This window comes from Oculina patagonica, chromosome 4 (genome assembly GCF_052425735.1).
Source record: "Oculina patagonica isolate OP01 chromosome 4, crgOcupat, whole genome shotgun sequence".
Lineage (NCBI taxonomy): Eukaryota > Metazoa > Cnidaria > Anthozoa > Scleractinia > Oculinidae > Oculina > Oculina patagonica.
In genome coordinates, this window is record NC_135761.1 from 13,152,572 (window position 1) to 13,175,507 (window position 22,936).

General features: G+C 38.6%; 2 protein-coding genes and 1 non-coding gene across 3 annotated transcripts in view; 2 read left to right on the top strand and 1 right to left on the bottom strand.

Annotated features, from left to right (window-relative positions):
• Positions 1-821: 821 nt before the first annotated feature.
• LOC144651433 (uncharacterized) lies at positions 822-11,317 on the top strand. The gene is made up of 5 exons (XM_078511368.1): positions 822-1,410; positions 4,664-5,152; positions 7,103-7,301; positions 7,842-9,130; positions 9,815-11,317. Exons 1-5 carry the CDS (start codon positions 940-942, stop codon positions 10,010-10,012), a joined length of 2,646 nt encoding a protein of 881 aa, XP_078367494.1. The 5' UTR covers positions 822-939; the 3' UTR covers positions 10,013-11,317.
• Positions 11,318-20,169: 8,852 nt separating this feature from the next.
• Positions 20,170-20,245, bottom strand: Trnat-cgu (transfer RNA threonine (anticodon CGU)). The gene has a single exon. It is a non-coding gene; the product is annotated as a tRNA-Thr (tRNA).
• Positions 20,246-21,946: 1,701 nt separating this feature from the next.
• LOC144651500 (uncharacterized) overlaps positions 21,947-22,936 on the top strand; it is a 28,675-nt gene continuing 27,685 nt past the window's right edge. Inside the window, exon 1 of the mRNA XM_078511455.1 lies at positions 21,947-22,197. Within this exon, the coding sequence (XP_078367581.1) occupies positions 22,059-22,197 (139 nt within the window). The 5' untranslated portion in view covers positions 21,947-22,058. The remainder of the gene's footprint in view (positions 22,198-22,936) is intronic.

Genomic DNA, 22,936 nt, shown 5'->3' on the forward strand with positions numbered 1-22,936 from the left:
GCTTGGCTTGGAGTATGGTGGGCCCCCCACATTTTAAAAACGCTCCGCCGCCTCTACCCTATTAAGAACCTCCAGTGAGTAGCGAAAGTTTTGAGCAAGTCAATGCTGAATGGGCGTGACTGTCGCTTTTGTAACTTACAGTAAAAAAAATACGTGAAATTCTTGGCAGATCCCTCGGATTTGCCGCTTTGAGTCACAAGAACAACAGTATCAGTCACACTGAACATTAACCGTTAATATTTTGGCTTTTGACGGCTAACAGTTAATTTCTTTCATTACGGTTAACGGAAGTGTAAAAATTAATTTTCATTCTTTTAAAAGAGTTGAAAATTAATTTTCGTTGTTGCAAAATGAAAGTTAATTTTTTTCCCATTGTTGCTAGTGCTCAACACATAAGGCAGACACTTTCGACACTTTCGTTTGCCTATTTTCAAGAGTATTTTTGGTAATAAGACTCGTCAAGGCAAGACATCAGGCACTAGACACTACGTAGAGTTGCCACAAGTCGCTTGAAAGTCTAGGCAAGACACGGAAAAGTCTTGACAAGAGATCTTGAGACCTTCTCTTTTGTGGCTAGGAATTTTTACGGTGACTGTTTTTTACCTCAAACGGTTAAATTTATCCAGTTTTATGCCAAACAGCTAAAGTTTTGGCCATTTTACCCAATTAGACCATTACCCATTTAGACCCTCTCGTTGCTTCCGCTGCACCTCCGCTCCCCCCCCCCCCCCCACCCCATCCTCGCTCCGTCCCCATGTCCCTTGGTGATACGTCATTGCTCGTGGATGCGAGACGTTTGGGACACAAAATGGTGCACGAAATGAATGAGCGGTGGAGCGCGACAGTGGTCGTGTTTTCAAGCATGCATTGTCAATCCTTGTTTAAAATTATTGTGCTTTACAGAAGAGGAAGTAGTTGTTACTTTGACTACAGTGCGGTATGGAAGCGCCGAAGAAAAAATATATTTTACTTCATGATCGAATGGGACGGGTTCTTGAGAGAAATCTCTTGCTTCCAATCTATTCTACGAAGTCCACACCAACACAAGTACAGCGAGGCGAGTTATTGGAGGCTCTTCCTGATGACGAACAACCAGAAGATTCAACTAGAATTGCCCTTGTTGGAATTGATCATAAGCTGAAATCACTGCGCCTGGAATGTTCTACGGAGGATTTATTTCGACTTTCAGACGAAGATGTAAACTTGCTTTTGGCGATCTCTCCCTCTCAACTGAGATATCAAACGTTTATCGACAGAAAAAGGCTGGCGTTTGGGCGACGACTGACAGAAGGAAATCAGGTTCATGTTTCAGTAACAGGTGGAAGGATTTCAAGGGATTTACCTGGTGTCGTTCGATACAAGGGTGAATTACCGACTCTTTCTGGAACAATGTTTGGAGTTGAACTGATTGTAAGTACAGTTGCTTGTTCAATGATATCCCCCAGGGGAGGGGTGTGGGTACATGCACTCCCGTATTTGGCCTTGATGGGGGACTTGCAGCTAAGAGTATAGCCTGTGTTGTAACCAGACGTGTCACAAAATCTTTGATATAGTCCGTCTGCTCAACGGCACCCAAAAGCTTGTTCCTATGCTCTCTAACGCGCTTTTGTTTTGCGGTCATGCAGACAGTCTTTCTTTGTTTTCCTGTGCAAACAGGATGTCAGAGATTTCGGAGGAAAGTTTGCAAAGAGGGTTCAATTCCTCCCCAAGCGCACGGAGCAAGTGACAGAAACTACTAGTGAACAAGTGCACCTTGACTTCTACGCAGACCTCGTTCAAAGCTTTAAAAATTGCAGTTTGAAATTGATCATTTTCGAAATAAACAGGAAGCTCGCTGGTCACAGGTCACAATGCATTTGTGAATTGCCCACAGGCTACAGCAAATCTTCAATTTTCCAGTAACTCCGATTGATAATAACAATAATGCCTAACAATAATACTTATCCTGGAAAATAAAATCTGACTGCGTCATAAAAAAGCTGTCCATTTAAAAATAAAATTCTTAGATTAAACACTATTGCAGCAGATAAGCTTGTCATTTTTTCTTTGCAACACAGTATCCGGCTGCAGATATACTAGCTTTTGATCAATCGCAGTTTAAAGATTTCAGACTCTCGATTTAGGTGAGTACGTTGAACTGTTTTCATCCCATCTTTCAAAATAAATTTCTTTTTAACTCAGCATATCTTGCGTGACCAGCTTTTCCGTCTTGTTTAGACGGAAAACCCATTCAAGACGGTTTTCCGTCTTGAATAGGTGGGGTATTGAAAGGTCTTGGCTAGCATGTGAACACTTCGTTTTTCTTTGCGAGCACAAGCATTGACAAAATGTAACCTTGCGAGAAGTGAGCACTTGTCAAAAAGCTACTTTTTCAAAAAAAGATGCGTTGGAAAAAAAGATGAAAACGGATGGCGTGAAATGAGACGATGTGACGTGAAACAAAAGCGTGTTCCACGGATGTCATGTTTACTAAAAAACACATCACATGGCAAGCGTAGCTGTATGTAGCTAATAGCTACTATCAGTAATGTCACAGTCTCACTTCATTTGCCTTCGAATGTTTTCTTATGTGAATGGGTCATTGATAGCTTAGGGACCGGTCATTATTTATGTAGAGGGGGGGAGGGAAAAAAAGAAGGGGGGGTCAAGGCTATTTCAGAGTGGCAAGAGGGGGGGGGGCTAAAAATTTTTTTAAGAAGTTTAGGGGGGGATAAGCAGTTTGAGGTGGGTAAAACAGTTAAATAGAACAGTGCAAACACCATATGTGAAACAGTGAGATGCTAAATTGTACAATTTTATGCTATTTCTATTGTTTTCTTTTGTTTAAACTCCACTATTATGTACAACTTTAGTGATTTGTATTTTACAGAAATACTGTTTTCACTCTAAACTCCATTGTTATCTTAAAATTAATTTTAGTTAATAAAGAAACCAGACCTTTATAATCTGCTTTAATATCTGGTTTGACTGAAATTATTTTCTTTTTACAAAATGATTATCACTGCAATAGCCCAAGAAGTAATAAAACATGATATTTATGACAACAAGAATTCAAAGTTATCCCTTTACAACTTTAGGAAAATCATTGGAAAGGAATTATATTTTGCATGGATATTACATTTGTGTTCACCATGAGAGCATAATTTGTAAAAACTACCACTTTTCCAAAGTTAAGGAGTTAATAATTAGGTATGTTTACTATACACATAACTCATCCAAAAATTTGCCGTATTGCTGGACAAGTATCCATAGCAAAGAAGCCTTGGTTGACTAAGTGTTGATCCAGCCTTTTTGCATTAGAACAAGTGTGCAATTAAGATTGTATGTAACATGCATTTAATAATAAATTACTTGAGGCATATAAAGGGAGATATGAGGTCGGGGGGGAGGGGTCATCACGTAAATATTGAATAAAGAAGGGGGGGTCACTTGCTACTTACATGGCCTGGAGGGGGGCCTTACAGAAATTTTGATCTTTCCAACATATTTCCCCCCCCCCCCCTCTACATAAATAATGACCGGTCCCTTATGTTCCGAGGCTTTGTAGAGCGAATTCTATTCTCTTATCACCAGCGGAGGATAAGTGTAACCATAACTATGGTGTAACTGATCCTCTTTTGACTTATGAATAATCAACCTTGTTCCCTGGAAGAGAGAGACCCTGGGAACAAGGTTGGAGAATAATTTGTTTTTGATTGATACCATGTGCTGAATGGGGTTTTAAAGAACTTTTCTGTCAGCACATTTACCGTTTAATGCATAAATTAATTGCGGTTTAATATCAGAATGGAGTGAGTGAGTGAGACACTTGACTTTGAGAATGCTAACTCAACCTCATTACCATGAGGTAAAAAGGAAAAAAGTCTTGGCAAACTTTCGCCAAAGTGTTGAAGCGATTCTTTTTTTCTTTTCTTTTTTGATGTATTGAACTGAGTGAAGTGAACTGATGTGTGGAAAGTTTAACATGATTTGTTCTGGCTAATCTCTATTTGTCAGCTTGCCGTTACTGATTCTTGTTTTCTTATTAATTTTCCAAGTTCAGTGGCTTATAGCAACTTTGATATCTTAGCCACATGTAGGCATTGTGTGTACATTGTACAGGGTTCGTACATGCCTTGAAAACCCTTGAAAACTCTTGAATTTCAGGAGTTCGATTTTAAGGCCTTGAAAGTACTTGAAATTGGTTTTCGGTCCTTGAAAGTCCTTGCTTTTTTTATTGAACGTCAAAAGGCAATGAGAAGACTGCCAAAAGGCAATGAGAAGACTGCCAAATTAAGCGATTTTTTTAGTTCTTCAGAGCAAGCACATCAACGGCATGACAGACTGGAAATCGTTGGTTGGAGGTAAATTTCATAAAAAAAGTCCTTGAAATTTCCAAAAAAGGTCCTGGAAAGTCCTTGCAAAGTCCTTGAATTTTTGGCCTGAAAATGTGTTCGAACCCTGATTGTAGATTATGTGTATTGGCTGATAATATTATGATATATTTAAAAGAAACTAAAAATTGGCATTTACACTGCAATGAAGATAATGTTTTTACCTCTATACATGTAATTTGTCTTTCCACAAAAATTGTTAGTTGGCTGGTGGTAGAATTGTTATTATTAAGTGTGTTGAACACAAATACGATAAAAGCTTATGTACATTTTGTTTACATTGTTTCTAGAGAAATCCAGGCCAAGGAACAACTGGTGGGACATTCAAAGGCAAGTGGTACTTTACCTGTCCACCAGACTCTGGTGTTTTTGTTGGACTTGACAAATTAAAACCGCGAGAAGATCCTGGCACAGATTCTCCTTCTAGTTCTCCAAAAAGAAATAAAAGCTCTGGTGTTTTTGTTGGATTTGACAAATTAAAACTGCGAGAAGATCCTGGCACAGATTCTCCTCCTAGTTCTCCAAAAAGGAATAAAAACTCTCAGGCTAACATTAAGTCAAGACTAAAGGATATGGTTATGCCATCTTTTCTAAAAGGGAAACATGAACAAAAGTCATCTAAGAATGGAATTGACAGTGTAATATTTGAAGTTGGTCAAAGAGTTGTCACTTTTATTGGGGATTATCCAGCACAAAGCTGGAAAAGGGGAACTGTACGTTATATTGGCCAGGAGAAAGATGCAAGTGGCAAGATGAGAACAGTTGTAGGTCTGGAAATGGTAAGCTATTTTATCATGTGAGAGAAATTATTTTGCATTTTTGCATTTTTTTAAAGTACAGTCGAGTCCCGATAGCTCAAACCTTTAAGGGAAATCAGAAATTAGTAAGATAATGACCAGAAGGGAAAATGAAAAAGGTTTGAGTTAGCGGGAGTTTGAGTTACTGGGTTTGAGTTATCAGGATTCAACTGTATTGACCATTTCTACATCCAGCTTGGCGGGTGAAAATCGTTTTGACATGAAAAATGTCAGGAAGGGTCGAAATCTTGACATCACAATGTCAGTATCATTTTCTTAATTTAAAAATTTTAATATGCATATCTTTTCTAGGGGAGGTGTGATGGCCTAACAGTTAGCGTGCAGGACTCTGGATTGAGCGGTCTGGGTTTGAGCCCTGGCAGGGGTCATTGTGTTGTGTTCTAGTTACTCTTTTTGTGCCTACATATTTACTGCTGGGGGTAACCCTGCAATGGACAAGCATATCTCATCCAGAGTGGGAGTAGAGTAACACCCTTAGTCACTTCATGCTACAGAAACCAGGATATGCTTGCTGATGGGCCACTAGGCTGATATGCAGACTTTACTTATCTTTTCTAGTGTGTTTAAAAGTGTACATCAAGGGAAGGTAATAAACAAAGACTAGATAAGATGTGACATTTTGAATTCAACAAGTTAAACTCCATGCAACTTGTTGTGAGGACAAAATTGCTGCAAACATTGTGTTGCACAAAATTAATGCAATCTTAATATTATCAGCACTTCAGGGTGCAAAGAAAATGGATTTTCCAGCTAGCTCTTTGTCCCGGGGGGGGGGGGGGGCTCCCATATTAAAGGAACGGGGATGCTTGTCCGAAATTTTGGAAATACCCCTAAAAGAAACCAATCTGGGTGTGGCTGAAGCTATGTTAGACCCCTAAAAGAAACCAAACTTCTGAAAAGAGAATTATTTGTATATTTCTTTGTATGTAACATACCCTAAACGAGACCCTAATGGCTAAAAATATTGCCATTTTGTCCAGAACACCCTAAACAAGACCCAACCGAAATTTATACCCCTAAGAGCAACAACGAGCATCCCCGTGCCTTTCATATGGTAGTTCCCCCCCCCCCCCCCCACGGGCCCTTTGTGCAAGTTAGAACCATTTTGTGCTAGCTCAAAGGCATTTCCCTGCGTCCTTACATAATGTACTTCATATACACCAACTTAAAATTCCAGATTTGGACTTAGGACAGTGATGGGATACAAAATTGAAAACCCCAACAGAAAAAACCCACTACCCACAGGCTATCAGACGGGACTTTCTTTGCACACTTGATATTGGGATTTTGTCCCTGCTATATTTCCCTGCTACATGTTCCCTCATGTGTAAACACCTTCAGGTTTTATTCAAATGAACTACTTGTCTAGTTGAATACTTGATTTAAAAGCAAATCAGCAAGACTTGTTTTATCAATCATTAATTTGTGTAACATGCTGCAAGTTTTTTGTTGCAGCTAAGTGTGGGAAGGTACACTTCCCACTCTCAAACTGTGCAATATTTCAGCAGTATTGACTATGAACGGCCCTTTTGTACTACAAACTTATAACAGGTTTTTCTTCAAGTTGCTCTTTTGTATACTTTAACTTGTGAAATCCTTATCCTTTTTTGTGCCTACAACCTTAAAAAGGTTCCTTTTTGGGTGTAGCTTCCTTGTATAGTCCACTATTGGGAATCCCCCAGATTGAACACCACTTTGTTATAGGGAACATACATTTACATGTAATTATGATGTAATGTATATGAAATGATTCATAACAGAAAAGCCAGCAAAAAAATATTCACAACTTTCATTCAAGTGATTTTATATTACTTTCTTAAACATAATTATGTTGCCAGTCCCTTGGTCCTTCATCATATTGTGGTTCCACTGTTAAGCACTGAGTGAACTGAGTGTACTTTTTTTTACTAGGATGAAAGGGTTGGAGATGGAACTGGAAAATGGAATGGAAGACAACTCTTTGATTGTGACAGAGATTTTGCTATGTTTGTTGCACCAGAAAGTGTTATAAAAGAGGAAGATTTTGATGGAAACTCTAAACAGGCTGTAAAAAAGGAAACATCAAAGAAACAGGATGATGTTCACGGAGGAAATGATGACAGAACATCAAGTAAAGTACCCCTTAAATGTTCTTGATTGAGGGGAGGGGTGACAGTGGCGGATCTGGGGGAGGGGTCTGGGCCCCTCCTTGTTTTTTGGTTAAACACATTTTTAATGACTTCCCCTGCTTTAAATCTTTTGGATGTATATAAAGGGGGCCCGCCCTTAGTTCAAGGTTTGGATCTGCCACTGGGTGACTGCATGGCTGGGGTAGTTGACTACATTGCCACATCCTCAGTCTTTCTTTTCTTGAACAAATGATTAAATCGAGCAGCTTTCCAGACATGAGGACTGTAGCGAGCCGTTTGTGATGATATTCAAAGACCTGGTTCAATGTCTGCCGTGTCATTCCACGTTATCATTCTAAACCTATGGCCTTTCCCGCTTTGAGACCATGCAGTTGGGCCCGCAGGAACACCTAAAAAAGATTGTAGTTTGAGACTATATTCTAGTTTGAGACTCTTCCCCAGGAAGATTGTTGTTTGAGACTAAATTCAAACTACAATCTGAAACTTGTGTTGAATGCTGACAAATTCCTTTTTTTTTGTAGCACTAAATCAGTCCGGAGAAATTAGTTCACCCGAACACCAAAGAGAAAACGAACATCACGACTCCTTACAAAGGCAGTTGAGGGAGATGAGTCAACAGCTTGCTAATTGTCAACAACAGTTGAGAGAAAAAGAGTTACAAATTGGTGAAAGGCTACCAGAGATGAACGGCTTCTGTGAGCAGCTGAGGGAGAAAGAGCATCAACTAGAAATCTCAGAAAGACTATCGAGGGCAAGGAAACGGCAGTTGGCAAATTTGCAAAGACAATTGGGGGAAAAAGACCAAAAAGAAGAAAACTCACAAAGACAGTTGAGGGAGAGAGACGAACAGGCAGAGACTTTACAAAGACAACTGAGGGAACTGGAGCAACAGTTGAGTGATTGTCAAGAACATTTGCGAGAAAAAGAGTTAGAAGAGGCGAACTTGCAAGGACAGCTGAGGGAGAAGGAGCAAGAAGAAGAAAACTCGGAAAGACAATTGAGGGAGATAGAACAACAGCTGAGTGAGAGAAATGAACACGAAGAGACTTCACAAAGACAACTAGGGGAGATGGAACAACAGTTGACTTCTTTACAAGGACAGCTTAGACAAAAGGAAGACGAGTCTAGAAATTTGCAGCAACAAGTTACTACACTAGAAGGACAACTAAGAGCAAAAGACCAGGAAGTGGATGAACTGGAGATAACTCTGTCCACAGCTCAGCAAGCACTTACTGAACAACAACGCCAACAGACCCCTGACTGGGCCATTTCCCGTGATCAAATTAAGCTGACAGATAAACTCCTTGGTAGGGGAGGCTGGGGAAGTGTTGTTGAGGGCAGGTATTGTGGCTGTGCTGTAGCCGTGAAACAAATCCACGAGTTGATTCTTTCTCCTCACAACCGGATTTTGTTTGAACGAGAAATGGACATTGCTTCAAGGTGCCGCCATCCTTGTTTGTTGCAATTCATTGGAGCAACAAATGATGAGGGAAGCCCTTTGTTTGTAACAGAGCTCATGGAATCAAGTTTACGAGCATTGCTAGAGCAGCGACCTCTCTCTGCGACAGAAGTCTCCATTATTTCTCTTGACGTGGCTAGAGCGTTAAGCTACCTTCATCACAAGACGCCACCCATTATTCACCGAGACATCAGTAGTGCTAACGTGTTGCTATGGCGACAGGGTGACCAATGGAGAGGCAAAGTGTCAGATTATGGTACTGCTAATTTCATGCAACAGACCATGACATGTGCCGCTGGAGCTATGATTTACATTGCTCCTGAAGCACTTACTTCAAATCAAACATTCAAGGTTAGTGATGTCTTATTTTAGAGCGTTTTTTAATCAAGTTCTGTAAAACTAACACAACCAGAAATCACTGTGGCCAATCACAAAGGACACAGACATTCCAATTGGACCAATCAAAACTCCAAGTTAATACATGTACATGTAGCCGGTGTGAGGCGTGCGAAAACGTTTGCGAACCAGACACGATTGGCTTTGGTTTTACTTCCGATTGGCTAAGAAAGTGGCGCGAGTTTTTTAAACCAATCATAATCATTAAGCGTAGTAATGCAAAACCAAGGTGAATGCGAATTACTTTTGGCACTCATGTGAAAACCGGTCTAAGGTTTATTCCATCAGTTTGTCTGTCGAAGTTTCGTTTACACAAAACCTCCTTAAGTCTTGCTCCAAGTCGCATCTTTTTTCTCTGTATCGTTACATGTACAGTTATTTGAATAGATCGCTTACACAATAGGTGCCGTGGGACTTCGGCTGGAAGACCGTGAGAAATCTACAGTCCGACCTCTCCATACGAAAACCTCCCTATTACTGACAGTTCACCTGGTTTGAAAGTGAGAAAAATTTATATGAACTCTACTTTTGTAATACGGACACCTCTGAAATATTGACACTCTTCCCTGTCCCTTTGGTGTTCATATTAAAGAGGTTCGACTGTACTGTAACTTTGTTTCAAACTGTTGCTGTCTTTAGGTCGACGTGTACAGCTTTGGCGTTCTCCTCTGTGAAATGTGCATCCGGGAATTGCCAGATCCTGAAAGGCGTGATCAACAAATTGCAATGGTTACAACCCGTCAGCTTCGAGCCCTTATACGGAGATGTGTGGATACAGAGCCTGGGGCGAGACCAAATATTGAAGAGATTATTGAGGAATTTGAAGAACCAGTTTAATGGCATGTCATAGTTACATTATTATTAGCCTGTGTAGCAGGCGTCTGTGTAGTTTTTAGCGCGCGTAAAAGAGTGCGCGATCGCGAGAAGGCCGCCTCTCGCGCCTTTCGCGTTTCTCCCATACGCGCGCTAGAAACTACAAACTACACAGACGCCTGCTACGCAGGCTACATTATTATGATCAAATTACGTGTAAGTTTCAAATTTATTTTTAGAACGAGTTTTCTTTAGCAACTTACATAATGGAAATGTTTTGCAAAATAGTAGCCTGCGAATAGGCTCACGTTTGGGAACAGAGCTGGGTTTGTTTGCCGATTCGTTCTCTTGCGCGTCTGACCCAAGCATGAGTATCCTCGCAAGCTAGCAAAATAGCATCTTAAAGGAGCATTGTCATGATATTTTAAGTCATTTTTCTGATTACTTCCAAATTCAAGGAAACCTCAAAATAATAGTTGTGTAATGTAGGAAAACAACAAAGGAGTAAACAAAACGCGAAAATAACCAAGGATGGTTTTGACTGACTAAGATTAAGACGGATTACTACTGACAAACTTGAAAAAACTTGCCAGTTTTTTCAAGATGAGTTGTCCGTGACTGAGCTCCTTTAATAGCCCTTATGCATGTTTACGTCAGACTGGCTAGTAACTCCATCAAGCCTCGCTTTCGAACTGAAAACTTGTAAATTTTATCAAGGAAAAATGTCCAAAGCAGCAAAGGTTAAAAGAATACCCACGTGAAAACTGCACGAAGGTTGCAGAGGGTTGAGAATAACTCATGTAAATGAGGCTTTGTGGTGAATTTTGACTGACGTTATCATACATAGGGCCTATGTAGGAAAATGGTTTATCATTCTTGACGAAATCGTCACAAAAATAGTTTAGAAGAATAGATGTCTTGAAGGATGTCTTGTTGTAATTTTGTTAAGGTTTTATACACTTTTTAAGACGGTTGTTGGAGAACATATCGAATGAATGAACAAAATGTATAATCACTATTTATAAACACCGGCCTGCTTCTATGAAATACTGGAACTCCACATTGGAGTGACGTGAGCAAGGATATTACCAAGATGAAAAACAAATAAGTTTAAAAATTACCACCCCAGGAACTGTAACTTGGGCACTTGACTTCGAGGAATTTTAAAAAATTCAAACCGCATTTTAACGGTGTTAATAGATCAGCTATCAGCCGGTAGTCAGCGATAAGCTGTGAATACGCTTACAAACGTTTTTAAAAACGTTTTTGGAACGTCGATATATAATGTTTGATATATTTATCGGATTTCTCTGAAAAAAAGTTTCCCTTATTAATCGGGCGTGGCCGATTTATAGTTTACCCTTTGGTCGTCCTAGAGCATAGTCTCCTGGCGCGGCCAAAAAGACGGGGATAGCTTGGGGTTGTTACAAAACCGCTACGGGTGACGCATACCGCAATGGTTTTCATTTTAGTTTTGACAGGAAATCGTTGCAGGAACACTTGGTCGACTTTTGGGTTAATGTGTAATCAGGTTGTGTTTTTTTGCTTCGGCGGAAGGACAGAGAAAAAGGCTTACGGGGCAAAGTACAGTATGGGGCCCAGTTCTCGGCCACTTTTGACGTAAACTTGTATTTCTTACCTCAGAAGAACCGCAGGAACTTGAAATTTCTCCCAGAGCTAGCTACATTATTCAGCTTTTTGGTGTAAAGCTATCGACCGGTCAAAAATTAATTTGCCCGAGCAATAATAAAAATAAAAGCTCCATTTGTGGGCCCAGTTCTCGGCCACCTTGGCCCAGTTCTCGGCCACTAAAAAGCTTGTGCGTAATTATCTGTAAAAAAAATGCTCAATTAATTTTCACAGTCATAAAATCACTCTGTAAACCTATTTATGTTATATCGATCCCAAATTATTTTTATGAGGCTTTGTTTTACTTTAGAAAAGAAGGATTTTAACGCGCCTAGTTGCCTATGTGCAGGTTCTAGCAACGCATTGTGTGACCCGTGCATTTAGATGGTTTATTTTGCAGTGAAAAGGTCTTGAAAGATTTAGGTGTTGTAGAAATAATAGACAAGACAAGAGTCAGCTCAAAACTTAGAGATAAGATTGAACTTTATTTTTAAAACATTTATTTCTTTCATTCTGGCAGCAGCAGATGAAATTATATTAAAAACCAAGCGCTAAGCTGTGATAGCGAGCAGGGTGGCCGAGAACTGGCAAATACGCAAACGTCGCAAGAAAAACTTTCGAAGTAAATTAAGACCAAAAAATACAACGGTTCAACGAAAAGTTAACTAAAGCAGAAAGCTGAATTATTCTACGTTTCACATGCCAAAAATTAGCTCGTATGGTGGGGGCTTTTGGATAAAATACGAATTTAACTACATCCATGAATTTTAAGGAGCCGTAAACAAACAAATTTTTCGGAAATGCAAATTCACCTACCTCCGCGTAAACTCGACGTGTGAGCTTTCTATATCGAATTGAACGATCAAACTCAAGATACTTAAAGCACATGAATCAGTCTATCGTTTGAAGGAAATACCTTTTTCTTTTAATTCAACTGGAGTGTGAAAAAACGCGTTAAACACAAAGTGGCCGAGAACTGGACCCGGCCGAGAACTGGGCCCCATACTGTACTGATATTCACCATTGTGAAATTGCACTTACTTTGACAAGTTAAAGTTATTTTTGTAAATGAAAAAGGTAACGTCATTGATGTCACGCAGTGTTTTTTTTTAGCAAACTAGATGGTTTGCTGGTTTCTGACTATGAATGGGGGTGTGATCTTGCGGTATATTTTTTGAGCCTGACTCCGCCGTAAAACTTTTTTTTTATTTAGCAAGAACTGTGTCGATTTTCATTTCTGAACAATTGGTCGTCAAGTCGTTTGTCACAAAGAGTAGAATGTTTGTACAGCATGTTTTGGAATTATTTTAGATTTGGTTAGTAAGACGCTTCTGAAGACCTGAGCAAAACATTGGGAATGTACAGTATTAATAGGAACTTGAATGGAATTTTTCACAAGTTGGATAAAGGTATCAACTGAAAAAAATGGACTTCAAAATGAGAACTTGGATTTTGTTGTAATTAAATTTTATCGCGGATTGAATGCATAATATCACGGCTTTGAAAGTCTTCAAATAATTAGAAAGGTTCCTTTCTTCCTTTTGATCTTATTGTTATTTTCATGTATTGATTATTCGAAAGTGGTTTTCGTTGATACGAAAAAAAAAACGGGTTTTCACTGAATTGCTTGAAGTATTTTTAGACGTGATAATATTGGCTTAATCAAATTACATTGTGCACGAAATATTTGTTATTCTTTTGTCTTGAAACTTTGAGGAAATTGAAATTTTTGTTTGACAGTAGCGTATGAAAGGCATTTTATAGAACTGAATAAAAAATAAGAAACATTGATAAAGGTTATTTCAAAGATTTATTTTGCCTGATTTTGAAGGGTTTCAGGAGTTTTAAAGAGTGCTGGTAAACGGCTGTATGTTGTTTGTGATTACGGATCTTATTTAGTTTCGAACGCTCTAATTTTTGAAAGGTTAAAACAGGTTAAAACCGGGCGGTTTCATGAGTTTTTTGGGTAGAAAGGTACGGTGGTGGTCAAAAAAAAAATGTTTAGAAAGGAATGACTGTAGTAGCACGTAAGTCTGAGGTTTGCGTGAGTCACGGGGTATAGTATGCGTGAGCTGGATTTCCGGCGTCATAACGGCATGTTTTGTTAATCGGGCGTGGCCGATTTATAGTTTACCCTTTGGTCGTCCTAGACGATAGTCTCCTGTCGGCTAAAAATTACGGGGATAGCCTGGACCAATCGGTTCCATTTCAGTTTTGACAGTAAATCGTTGTAGGAATACTGGGTCGACTTTTGGGCTAATCTGCAATCTGGTTCTCTTCTTTGCTTCGGCGGGAGGACAGAGGAAAAAGCTTAAGGGGTAAAGTACTAATAATCACCATTGTGAAACTGTAGTTGCTTTGACAAGTTGAAGCTATTTTTGTAAATAAAAGGGGTAACGTCATTGATGTCACGCAATGTTTTTGTGGGAAACTTTTGAAACTAGACGTTTTGAAGGTTTCTACAAATAGCAGTGTGATCTGGCGGTACATTTTTTTGAGGCGGACTCCACTTTAAAACTATTTTTCATATATTTAGCAAGAAGTATGTCGATTTTCATTTCCGCACAGTTGGGCGTCAAAGTCGCCTGTCACAAAGATTAGAATGTTTGCACAACTTGGTTTGGATATATTTTAGATTTGACTAGTGACGTTAGTAAGACACTTCTCAAGACATCAGCAAAACATTGGCAGTGTACAGTATTGGTGTGAACTTGAATGAATTTTTTACGAGATCAGTAAAGCTATCGAATAAAAAGATGACTTGAAAATGAAAACTTCGAATAATTATAATTAAATACCAATTGAATTTTAGATTAGAAATTCCGGAAGTGACATCTGTGTTTTTAAAATAGGAATTTTTGTACAACTTAAAGTTCCGAAAAAAAGACCACATGTTTGGTAAAAATCACAGACAAACATGATCAGGAAAACAAAACAGGCCAATTGGTTTTATTCACGAAAATACAACTTTCTTGAGAATGAGTTTGTAAACAAGACAATGAAATCGAATTACATTTCACACGAAATTTGCAGACATTTGAACTTGCAAAAAGAAGTATCTCTGCCGAGACATAATAGCGTCAGACCTTACATTAATAATTATTGTATTCTGATCTGATTGTTATTTTTTATGCATAACTATTTGAAAGTGGTTCTCATCGATGAAAACAAAACGGTTTTTCATTCACTGCTTGAAGTATTTATAGACGTGAAAACATTCGCTTAATCAAATTACATTCTGCACGAAATATTTTGTATCCATTTGTCCCGAAACTTTGAGGAAATTGAGATCTTTGTGGACAGTACTGCATAAAAGCAGTTTATAGAATTGAATAAAAAGATAAGAACCATATTGATAAAGGAAATGTTAAAACTTTATTTTGGTTCATTTTGACGAAATTCAGGATTTTCAAAGACTGCCAGTAAACGGCTGTATGGTAGCGGGCAGAAGTCGGTTCGTTCTGAATTTTTCAATACGGTATACAAGTTACAGGTCAATAAACAGACCCTCTGTACAGTAAAAAACGTTTTGGGAACAAACCATTGTGAACTCATTTTCTATGTTGATCAGTAAAAATCCTTAGTACGACATGGGGCTTGTTATCAAGTTTGTTAGTACGTTAATACTGCAAGGTGTATAACCTCAGAGAATTATTATCAGTGTGTTTTGTTTTATTAGCGGTTTATACTCCAAGGTCTTGGAATGGGAGATCAAAATTAAGGCAAATTTCTGATATTATCTGATTGCTTGGCACAGATTAGTACGATACTTAATTGGTTAGGAAATTTAAACAAACATTAAATTGAATGAGAGTAGAAAGGGAGGGACAGGTGGGGGTGAAAGGCTAAGGAGATGGAAAGGGAGGGAGAATTAAAATCCATGCTTGGTTATATCACGCAACCTTTGACTTCTGTTGTTTTCTCACAAGAACAAAAATTAAGATGGGGTTCTACCTGAATTTGAATGGAACTTTAAGAGATTTAAAGAAGGGATTGAAGAAAAGAATGGAAACACCTTCAAACAGTTGACCCCCTCGCAAGAGCACTCCGGGTTGTCAGGAGACTGTTTGGTGTCCGTCCACCAATTTTTAACTTCAAATTCAAATTTTAAAATCACATTAAATCTTCAATTTTTCTTATTTGTCTAGATTTTACTAATCCTTTGAGAAAAACTATCGCCTCCCAGACATCCCCCAAAATCGTTCAAAAATTAACAAAATACTGCAAAACAAATATATATGGGATAAGTAAAGCTTTTTTGGATTCCTTGAAACGCGGCTGAAATGGTTTTCAGTGTTTTCCAGCCCTTATACTTTGGGTCAGTACTACTATTCTTCACCAGTTTCTATTACAGTAATGGTATGAAACAAATACCTAATCATTGGTCAATAAGTTGTGATCATTTTCTTGACAATAGTACCTGATTAGGAGTTGTATACTGTTCCATTAAAGTGTAAGGACTGGAAAATACTGAAATGCGTCAGCCACCTAAAGCGTTGGAAAACTTGGTCTTCAGGTAAAACCCCGCCTTTATTAAAAGGCTGCACTTTGCTAAGTGTTACAAATTTATATTTTCTAGACGTCTAGTTCAATCGTTTATTTGTATTGTGCGAAATATATTTTTATAAATTGAGACCATTTATGTCATTAAGTAATAATGCAATCTTGAAAACATTCCAGATTTTCATTATTAAATAGAAACACGAAAAATTCAAATTTGGGAAAACAAGCCTGTCAAAATGACGTTGCCATGGTGATTTCAAGTTACTGGCACAATAACTAATCCTACCAAATTATTGCGAGATAAATTTTCGATAAACGCGCAAAGTTTGGCAGCGTTTGATTGAATCTTGAAAAAGTTATAAGCGTCAAAAGTCAGCGAGGGCCTCAAAAGCCCCCCCCCCCCCTTCCCCCCGGCCTGAATAGGTTTAAGTGACTGTTTTTGCAGTGATTTTTACGGTACTGTACCCTGCCTTTCAAGTCAAAACAGATAGCTAATTATTAAGCGCCCGATTTTAAGCTTCTCAAGCTTCTCAAGCTTCTTGTTTATACTTATAATGTATCCCCAGTCATTTCTGTGTTGACTGAATTGGGAAGTGTACACTCTGATCCAAAATCATACTAAATCTTTTTCGAAGTGTGCAAAGGAATTTTGTTATCTTTAAATGTCTACTGGAAGAGACCATTATTTTTCTATTATTTATTCTACCTCATGGACGAAGATGAAGACTCCAAGGGGAAGGCCCAAAGGGCAATGTTTTCCAGCCGTGCGTGGGAGGCTACTTAAAAGACAAGAGGTGTAAAGATATATGTTTTATTGCTGTGATAATATGCAGCGAACTAAAAGTTGTCGATAAGCCATTCCCGTTTTCCCCATTCTCTGCGCTTTGGTATGCTCGGATCAGGGTGGCCAGAGCCCAAAAGCCCTAAAATTTTCGCTGTGGAGCCTGGAGCCCTATGGTTTTGCGTCTTTGAGCCCACTGCTTTTCGGGGTGCTAGAGCCCGGATTTCTGGGCCTGGAGCGCTCGACCCCAAGCCCCTTTGGGACCCTGTCGAAGAAACCTTACCGTGCGCTAATCTCACTTTCGTGCTTGTTACAAAACTCCTTTATACTGCTCCCTAATTCTTTTCCTCGTTAATGTTTTTGGATTTTGGACTCACACAAGGTTTAATTCAAATTTTCCGACGACCATCCCTGTCTGCTTCAAATGCGAGTACACCCTCCTCCCGTGCCTCGCCTTCGGGCTTCAGTTACGTAGGGCCTGGAGCTGGAAGTCCAATGAGACACCTTGTGTTAAATACACCACGAGTATTTTTAAGTGGTCGCCTGCTGTCCCATACATGAAGCGTTTTTGTTCACACTCGACAGATTCCTGTCGTCCGAGGAGCTGGCATTAGCTAGGTAAGTTTTTACGTCTTTTACCCTTTGTATTATCAGAACTATCTTTCCACTGAAGTAATTTATCAGTTGTTTTACGGATGGATTTAATATTCGATATACTCTTACTGGGGATGCCGAGGAAATGCAACAGCACACACGTTTTTGTGACATGACGGTAACCGTAAGTAGTCGTGTGTTCTCTTCATGAGGTTGCAAACGTTAAAATAAGATCTTTCTTACTTACCTGTGGAAGTGATGGCCCGCCAAAGCAACTTTTGGTTCCTGCCCATTGTTCAAAAACGTCTGAGCTAAAAATCCCGGCCAAACCAATCAGTGAGGGAAATTTTGAACTTGTGAGCCCTTCAAGCTATATTAAACATGATCGATTTTCATCGATTTCCATCAATTATTTTCCACCTGGATCGATTCTCATTCATTCATCAAGAACTCGCAAAAAGAGATCAATACCTCCTTTATTTAAGGTCAGGAAGGAATAACAAGCTCAGCCTGTTCAGGGTTATGCTCCAGATAAAAGCCCTCAAAAGTGCAATCGGCCGGCAGCAACTAAATTTTGCATTTTATTGCCGAGAATGGTCCGGCAATTTTCACTCATTGTTAAATATATAAACACACTTGTCTTTTACGACACATACCTATTACTTTGTAAAATAAAGTTCTCGAGTTTGAGTATAAAGTGCCAATTTAACAATATATCCTTCCAGATGTTTCGAGCTTAGCCTTTTATCAGTGGAAGTCAAGTTGCTGTTTCGTTGATAAATTTGCTAAGGCCACGAAAAAAGATTTAAAGTTCCAATGCAAGATGGCGCGTGATGAGCACGCAACGACTTATATTCAGTCAGCACGGCTGACTTGTTCAAAGATTGAAGATGAGTCGCTTTTCCTGACGTTTTCGTTGTTTGTTCCCATCGCAGAACATGATGCTACGGACTTGTACATCTTGAATAGTGTGGCCATTTGTATTGAAATGCTTTGCGATTGGCAGGTTTTTCTCGATCCTGCAGAGGTGCTCAACGAAACGCTGCTGCAGCATGCGACCAGTTTCAGTGATATAGATCGCAGAACAACGGCAGCAAGAGATGCCATACTCTGAGCCGGTTGTTTCGCAGGTGAAAGCATCCTTGATAACGATAAAGCATTTGGGATCCTGCAGGGCGGGGTCAAGAGAATTTGATCACATGTGCAGCAGCGAGCGTGCGTGCGTGGAAAAGTTCCCACATTAAGACCAGACTGGCTAACTGTCGGTGGTGTGAACTAAGACGTCGTGCTATTTAAAAAAGCCCGAAACGTTTGAAACACTATTTTGTTGAATTGGCACTTTATATTATACTCGAACGCGAGAACTTTATTTTTTACCTTTTTATGCTTTAAAGTGCAAGTGTCACACAGCCAAGAATTTCTACTTGCTAGAGACTTGATGATTCGAGAAAGGATAGTTGCGATATTTATAATGCATATTGCTTTCTATTTCAGCTTGTGAGCCACAATTACTCTCTTGATAGAACATTTTAAAAATATGAGTGGGCTAAGAATCTGTAGGCCTGGGCCTACAGGCCTATAGGCTAGATACGCCCCTGCTCTTGCTAGATATTAAAGCCTAAATCTCATCAAGAAAGGGCAGTTACGAAATATATAACGCTAAAATATGTTAACAATTACTTTCTATTTCATCTTTAATGTGCATCATCAGCTTTTTATCATTTTTGTAATTCTAAAAATACGAGTAGGTTGAAAAATTTATAGGCCTGCATGGGCCTTCAGGTGTATAGGCTAGGTAGGCACCCGATAACCTTTGACTAGATCAAAACCAAAATTATGTTACAAATGATGTTGTTGCTGTTGGGTATTTTTTAAAGCAGTTGTTGTCCATTAAGCTAAGAGATGCTTCTATTGAAATTCATGAATGAGGAGAAAATTTATCTTGGAATTTTAAATATTTAACAATATCTTGTTGATTTTAATTATTTATTTATTTTTTCAGGGACATGCATTGTTCTTGTTGTTTCCTGTTTTCGATGCATTCTGCATTTTATAGGTGGTTTTCACTGTCACGCCACTGTCAGTACCCTGTGAAAAAATAAATCCAAAACTATTGAGTCAAAAAAAAAAACAAGAATATTACAGGTTGTAGAAAACTACTCTATTAACTACTTGTTCAAGTCTCAGGTCTGTATGTTATTCCATACTCAAGTTATCCGTCAAAATGTTTCACGCAAATTTAGAGAGCACAGTATGGAAACACCATGTTGGAGCCCAACTACTTGGGCTCCAACATGGCAGCCAGAAAATTAATGAAAACATCTGGCATTGAATTCTGCTACAAAAGTTCATGAGGGCGGTCAGATCGCCCTCATGAACAAGTAAACATTCACATAAACACTTCTTGCAAAACCTCAACTGCCCAGATTGTTAACAAATGGCATGCGATGCATGCAGAAGCGATGACGTTTCACGAGGGGTCTTATATAATTTTGAGGAAATTTGTCAAAACTTAAAGTAAATAAAAGTAGCTGACACCTTGTGTGTGAAAAAGACTGCTATCTAACTGCAGCTTACATTTTTTAAACATAAGAAGCAATTTTAAGCAAATGAAAGATCATCGCAGTAATGTACTCAACTTAAGCAGTTGAGAAAGGCAAGCCTGAAAAAATTCAGGCTTGAACGGGAATCGAACCCATGACCTGACTGCGATACGAGTGCAGCGCTCTAACCAACTGAGCTATCAAGCCAACTGGGAGCTGGTCACTTGTGAGTTCGTAATATACCCGTGGATGAAGAAGAAGATGTGAAATGAATATATGAAATTCATATATTCGTACTACGGATATACATTTTAAGCAAATGAAAGATCATCGCAGTAATGTACTCAACTTAAGCAGTTGAGAAAAGTCTTTCGAAATTATCTTGAGAAATTATCTTGAGAAATTATCTTTCATTTGCTTAAAATGTATATCCGCAGTACGAATATATGAATTTCATATATTCATTTCATTTAAGAAGCAATGTTAGTGATTGTATAAATAGCATGTAGCCTGAGGATCTGATGGAATTCAAATAAATACAGTTGTTACGAATTCACAGACCAAGGATACAAATAATACATTTTCTTCGTAGATTTGTTCAATTGAACAACAGTGATATTTTATTTTATATTTTTATATCTTTTTTTAGATTCCCCTATGTCGTCTCAACAAAGATTGTGTTATACTGTAGTGTGATATCACAGATAAACGACATACGACACGTGCGAGCAAGCTTTTAAGCTGTGAGAAAGGTCAAACGGTCTCTTGCTTATAGCGGCCCTTTATATTATAAGAATTAGAAATTTCTGTTTACTAAATCTAATAGATCCCATCATATATTATTAATCTCTTTCGTTTATACATTGTATTGTTCCATTCTAACTGCACGGAAGTATTTTGCTTTTGTGTTTTATGTGGCGATTTCTTGTTAAGTTAAACTTGATTTCTGTTCGATCCAGCCAAACAGACAAAAAGAACCGATCGTGCGATAGCATCAAGTGATGTCATGTCATCGCTTAAAAATCGTAAAATGAGGCATTTTTTTAAGAAAACGTGACAGCCTTTCGGTGGCCATCTTTGATCTTGTGTGGCATGAAACTCCGAAACTCAAAATGCTCTATCTTAAAGATGGCAGATGCTATCAAGCTAAAAACCTTCAACAAGATATATATTAAGGAGGTCTAATAGCCAGTGAAGGATAAAAACTCAGGGGTCTTGCGCCCAGGGGGGGTACTCCGGCTTGTAAATGACAGGGATGATCGAATGGAGGCAAAACTCAGGACCCATAAAAATCCCTAAGTCTTCCGACATTATCCAAAAAAATCCCTGGACCAAAAATAACCCCCAAAAAATCCCTTGTCAAATTACCCCTAAATTGCCAGGAGGGGCAATATTATAACACAAAAACGCTCGTTTTGTTTATTCATCATACCATAAATACCCCAAGGCCGCGCCAAGGCACTTAAGTTCGTTTTTAATACCCAAAAAAATCCCCTTTCTAAATCAAGTCACCCAAAAAAATACTTCCCAAATTTTCCAACCTAAAAAAATCCCGGAATCGAAAATTTCAAACCCAAAAAAATCCTTCGATCATCCCCGTCATTAACAAGGCGGAGTATCCCCCCTGGGGTCTTGCGATTCTGGGTTTTAGAATTTTGATGACGACATGTTAAAACCAAGAACTCCTTTTAGGGACTTTAAAGAAACACAACAATGTAACTTTCACATGGGAACACATTTAGTGTTCTACAGAAAATTATACGTTATGACCATTATTTTGATGCAAAGTGCCCAAATAGCAGAATGACAATTAGACAACTACATGTATGTTCTGAAATTGGTTTATACCCAGGTGAGGAATTGAAGCTACAGGCAATAAACTTAAACACTTCAAAAACTTGGTCATTTTTTGTCATTTGGTCAAATAAAACTTCTCAATTGTATTTTTCAGGTGTGAAACAATCATTAGCAAAAGTTGTGAGGATCCAGACGAAACCAGTTCCATTTGTGAGTGTTTACAATGAGTACCGGTAAATGGAAAGATTCATCTGAGAAGCTGAACAGTTCAGATGAACTAAAAAAATTACAAAAAGAGATTAAACACTTGACACAGGAAAACAAAGTTCTACATATCCGAGCAGAAGGTGTTCAAGTTCTAGGTATGTGACAATAAAGCTGTATATATATGAAGTTTTGGTACTGCATCACTTGGTCTGTATGTAAATCATTTGCTGCAGTAAAGAAAACACAGGCTACACATGTAATTTGCTCTAAGATAACTGAGAAGAAGGCCCTTCCACAGTTTTTTGGCCTTTTGAGGTTGGCCTTGTAGTGAAAGCCTGATATTTTTGTCAAGATTGTGAGTTGTATGTTGTAAATTTGCAAAAGTTACAGGGCTTTTCAAAGTCTACCAATTTACCATTGATCATGCATATATAAATTCCCAGCTTGGAGAACCTCATTTTCACTACTTTTTTCAAGATATATAAACAGTATATAATTTTGATAGATTTTTGCTACTTGGCCAGTATACCAAGTTGAAAGAAAGAAAAATGTGTAAGGGTCCATTGGCATACCTGTTAAGTGTTCAGCGGGTGTGTTCATTTGCACATAATTTTGTCTTTTAGGTTGTATAGCACAGTGTAAGTAAAGTTAATACGCGAGTGTGCTTGGAACAAGATAGGAAAGAAAGTTAATATTTTTAAAACAAGTTATCATACACAGGGGCCTGTCGGCTGTTACCATTTTTGAGGATTGATAAATACAATATTGTTCTATCACAATCGCACAGTGGCAGTATGAGAAGAGTTGAGTGCTGATAGAAGAACATTGTTTTTGACTTGGAGCAAAAAAAAATGAACAATTTAAGGAGTCTGGGTTCATTTAAGAAGCCAGGAG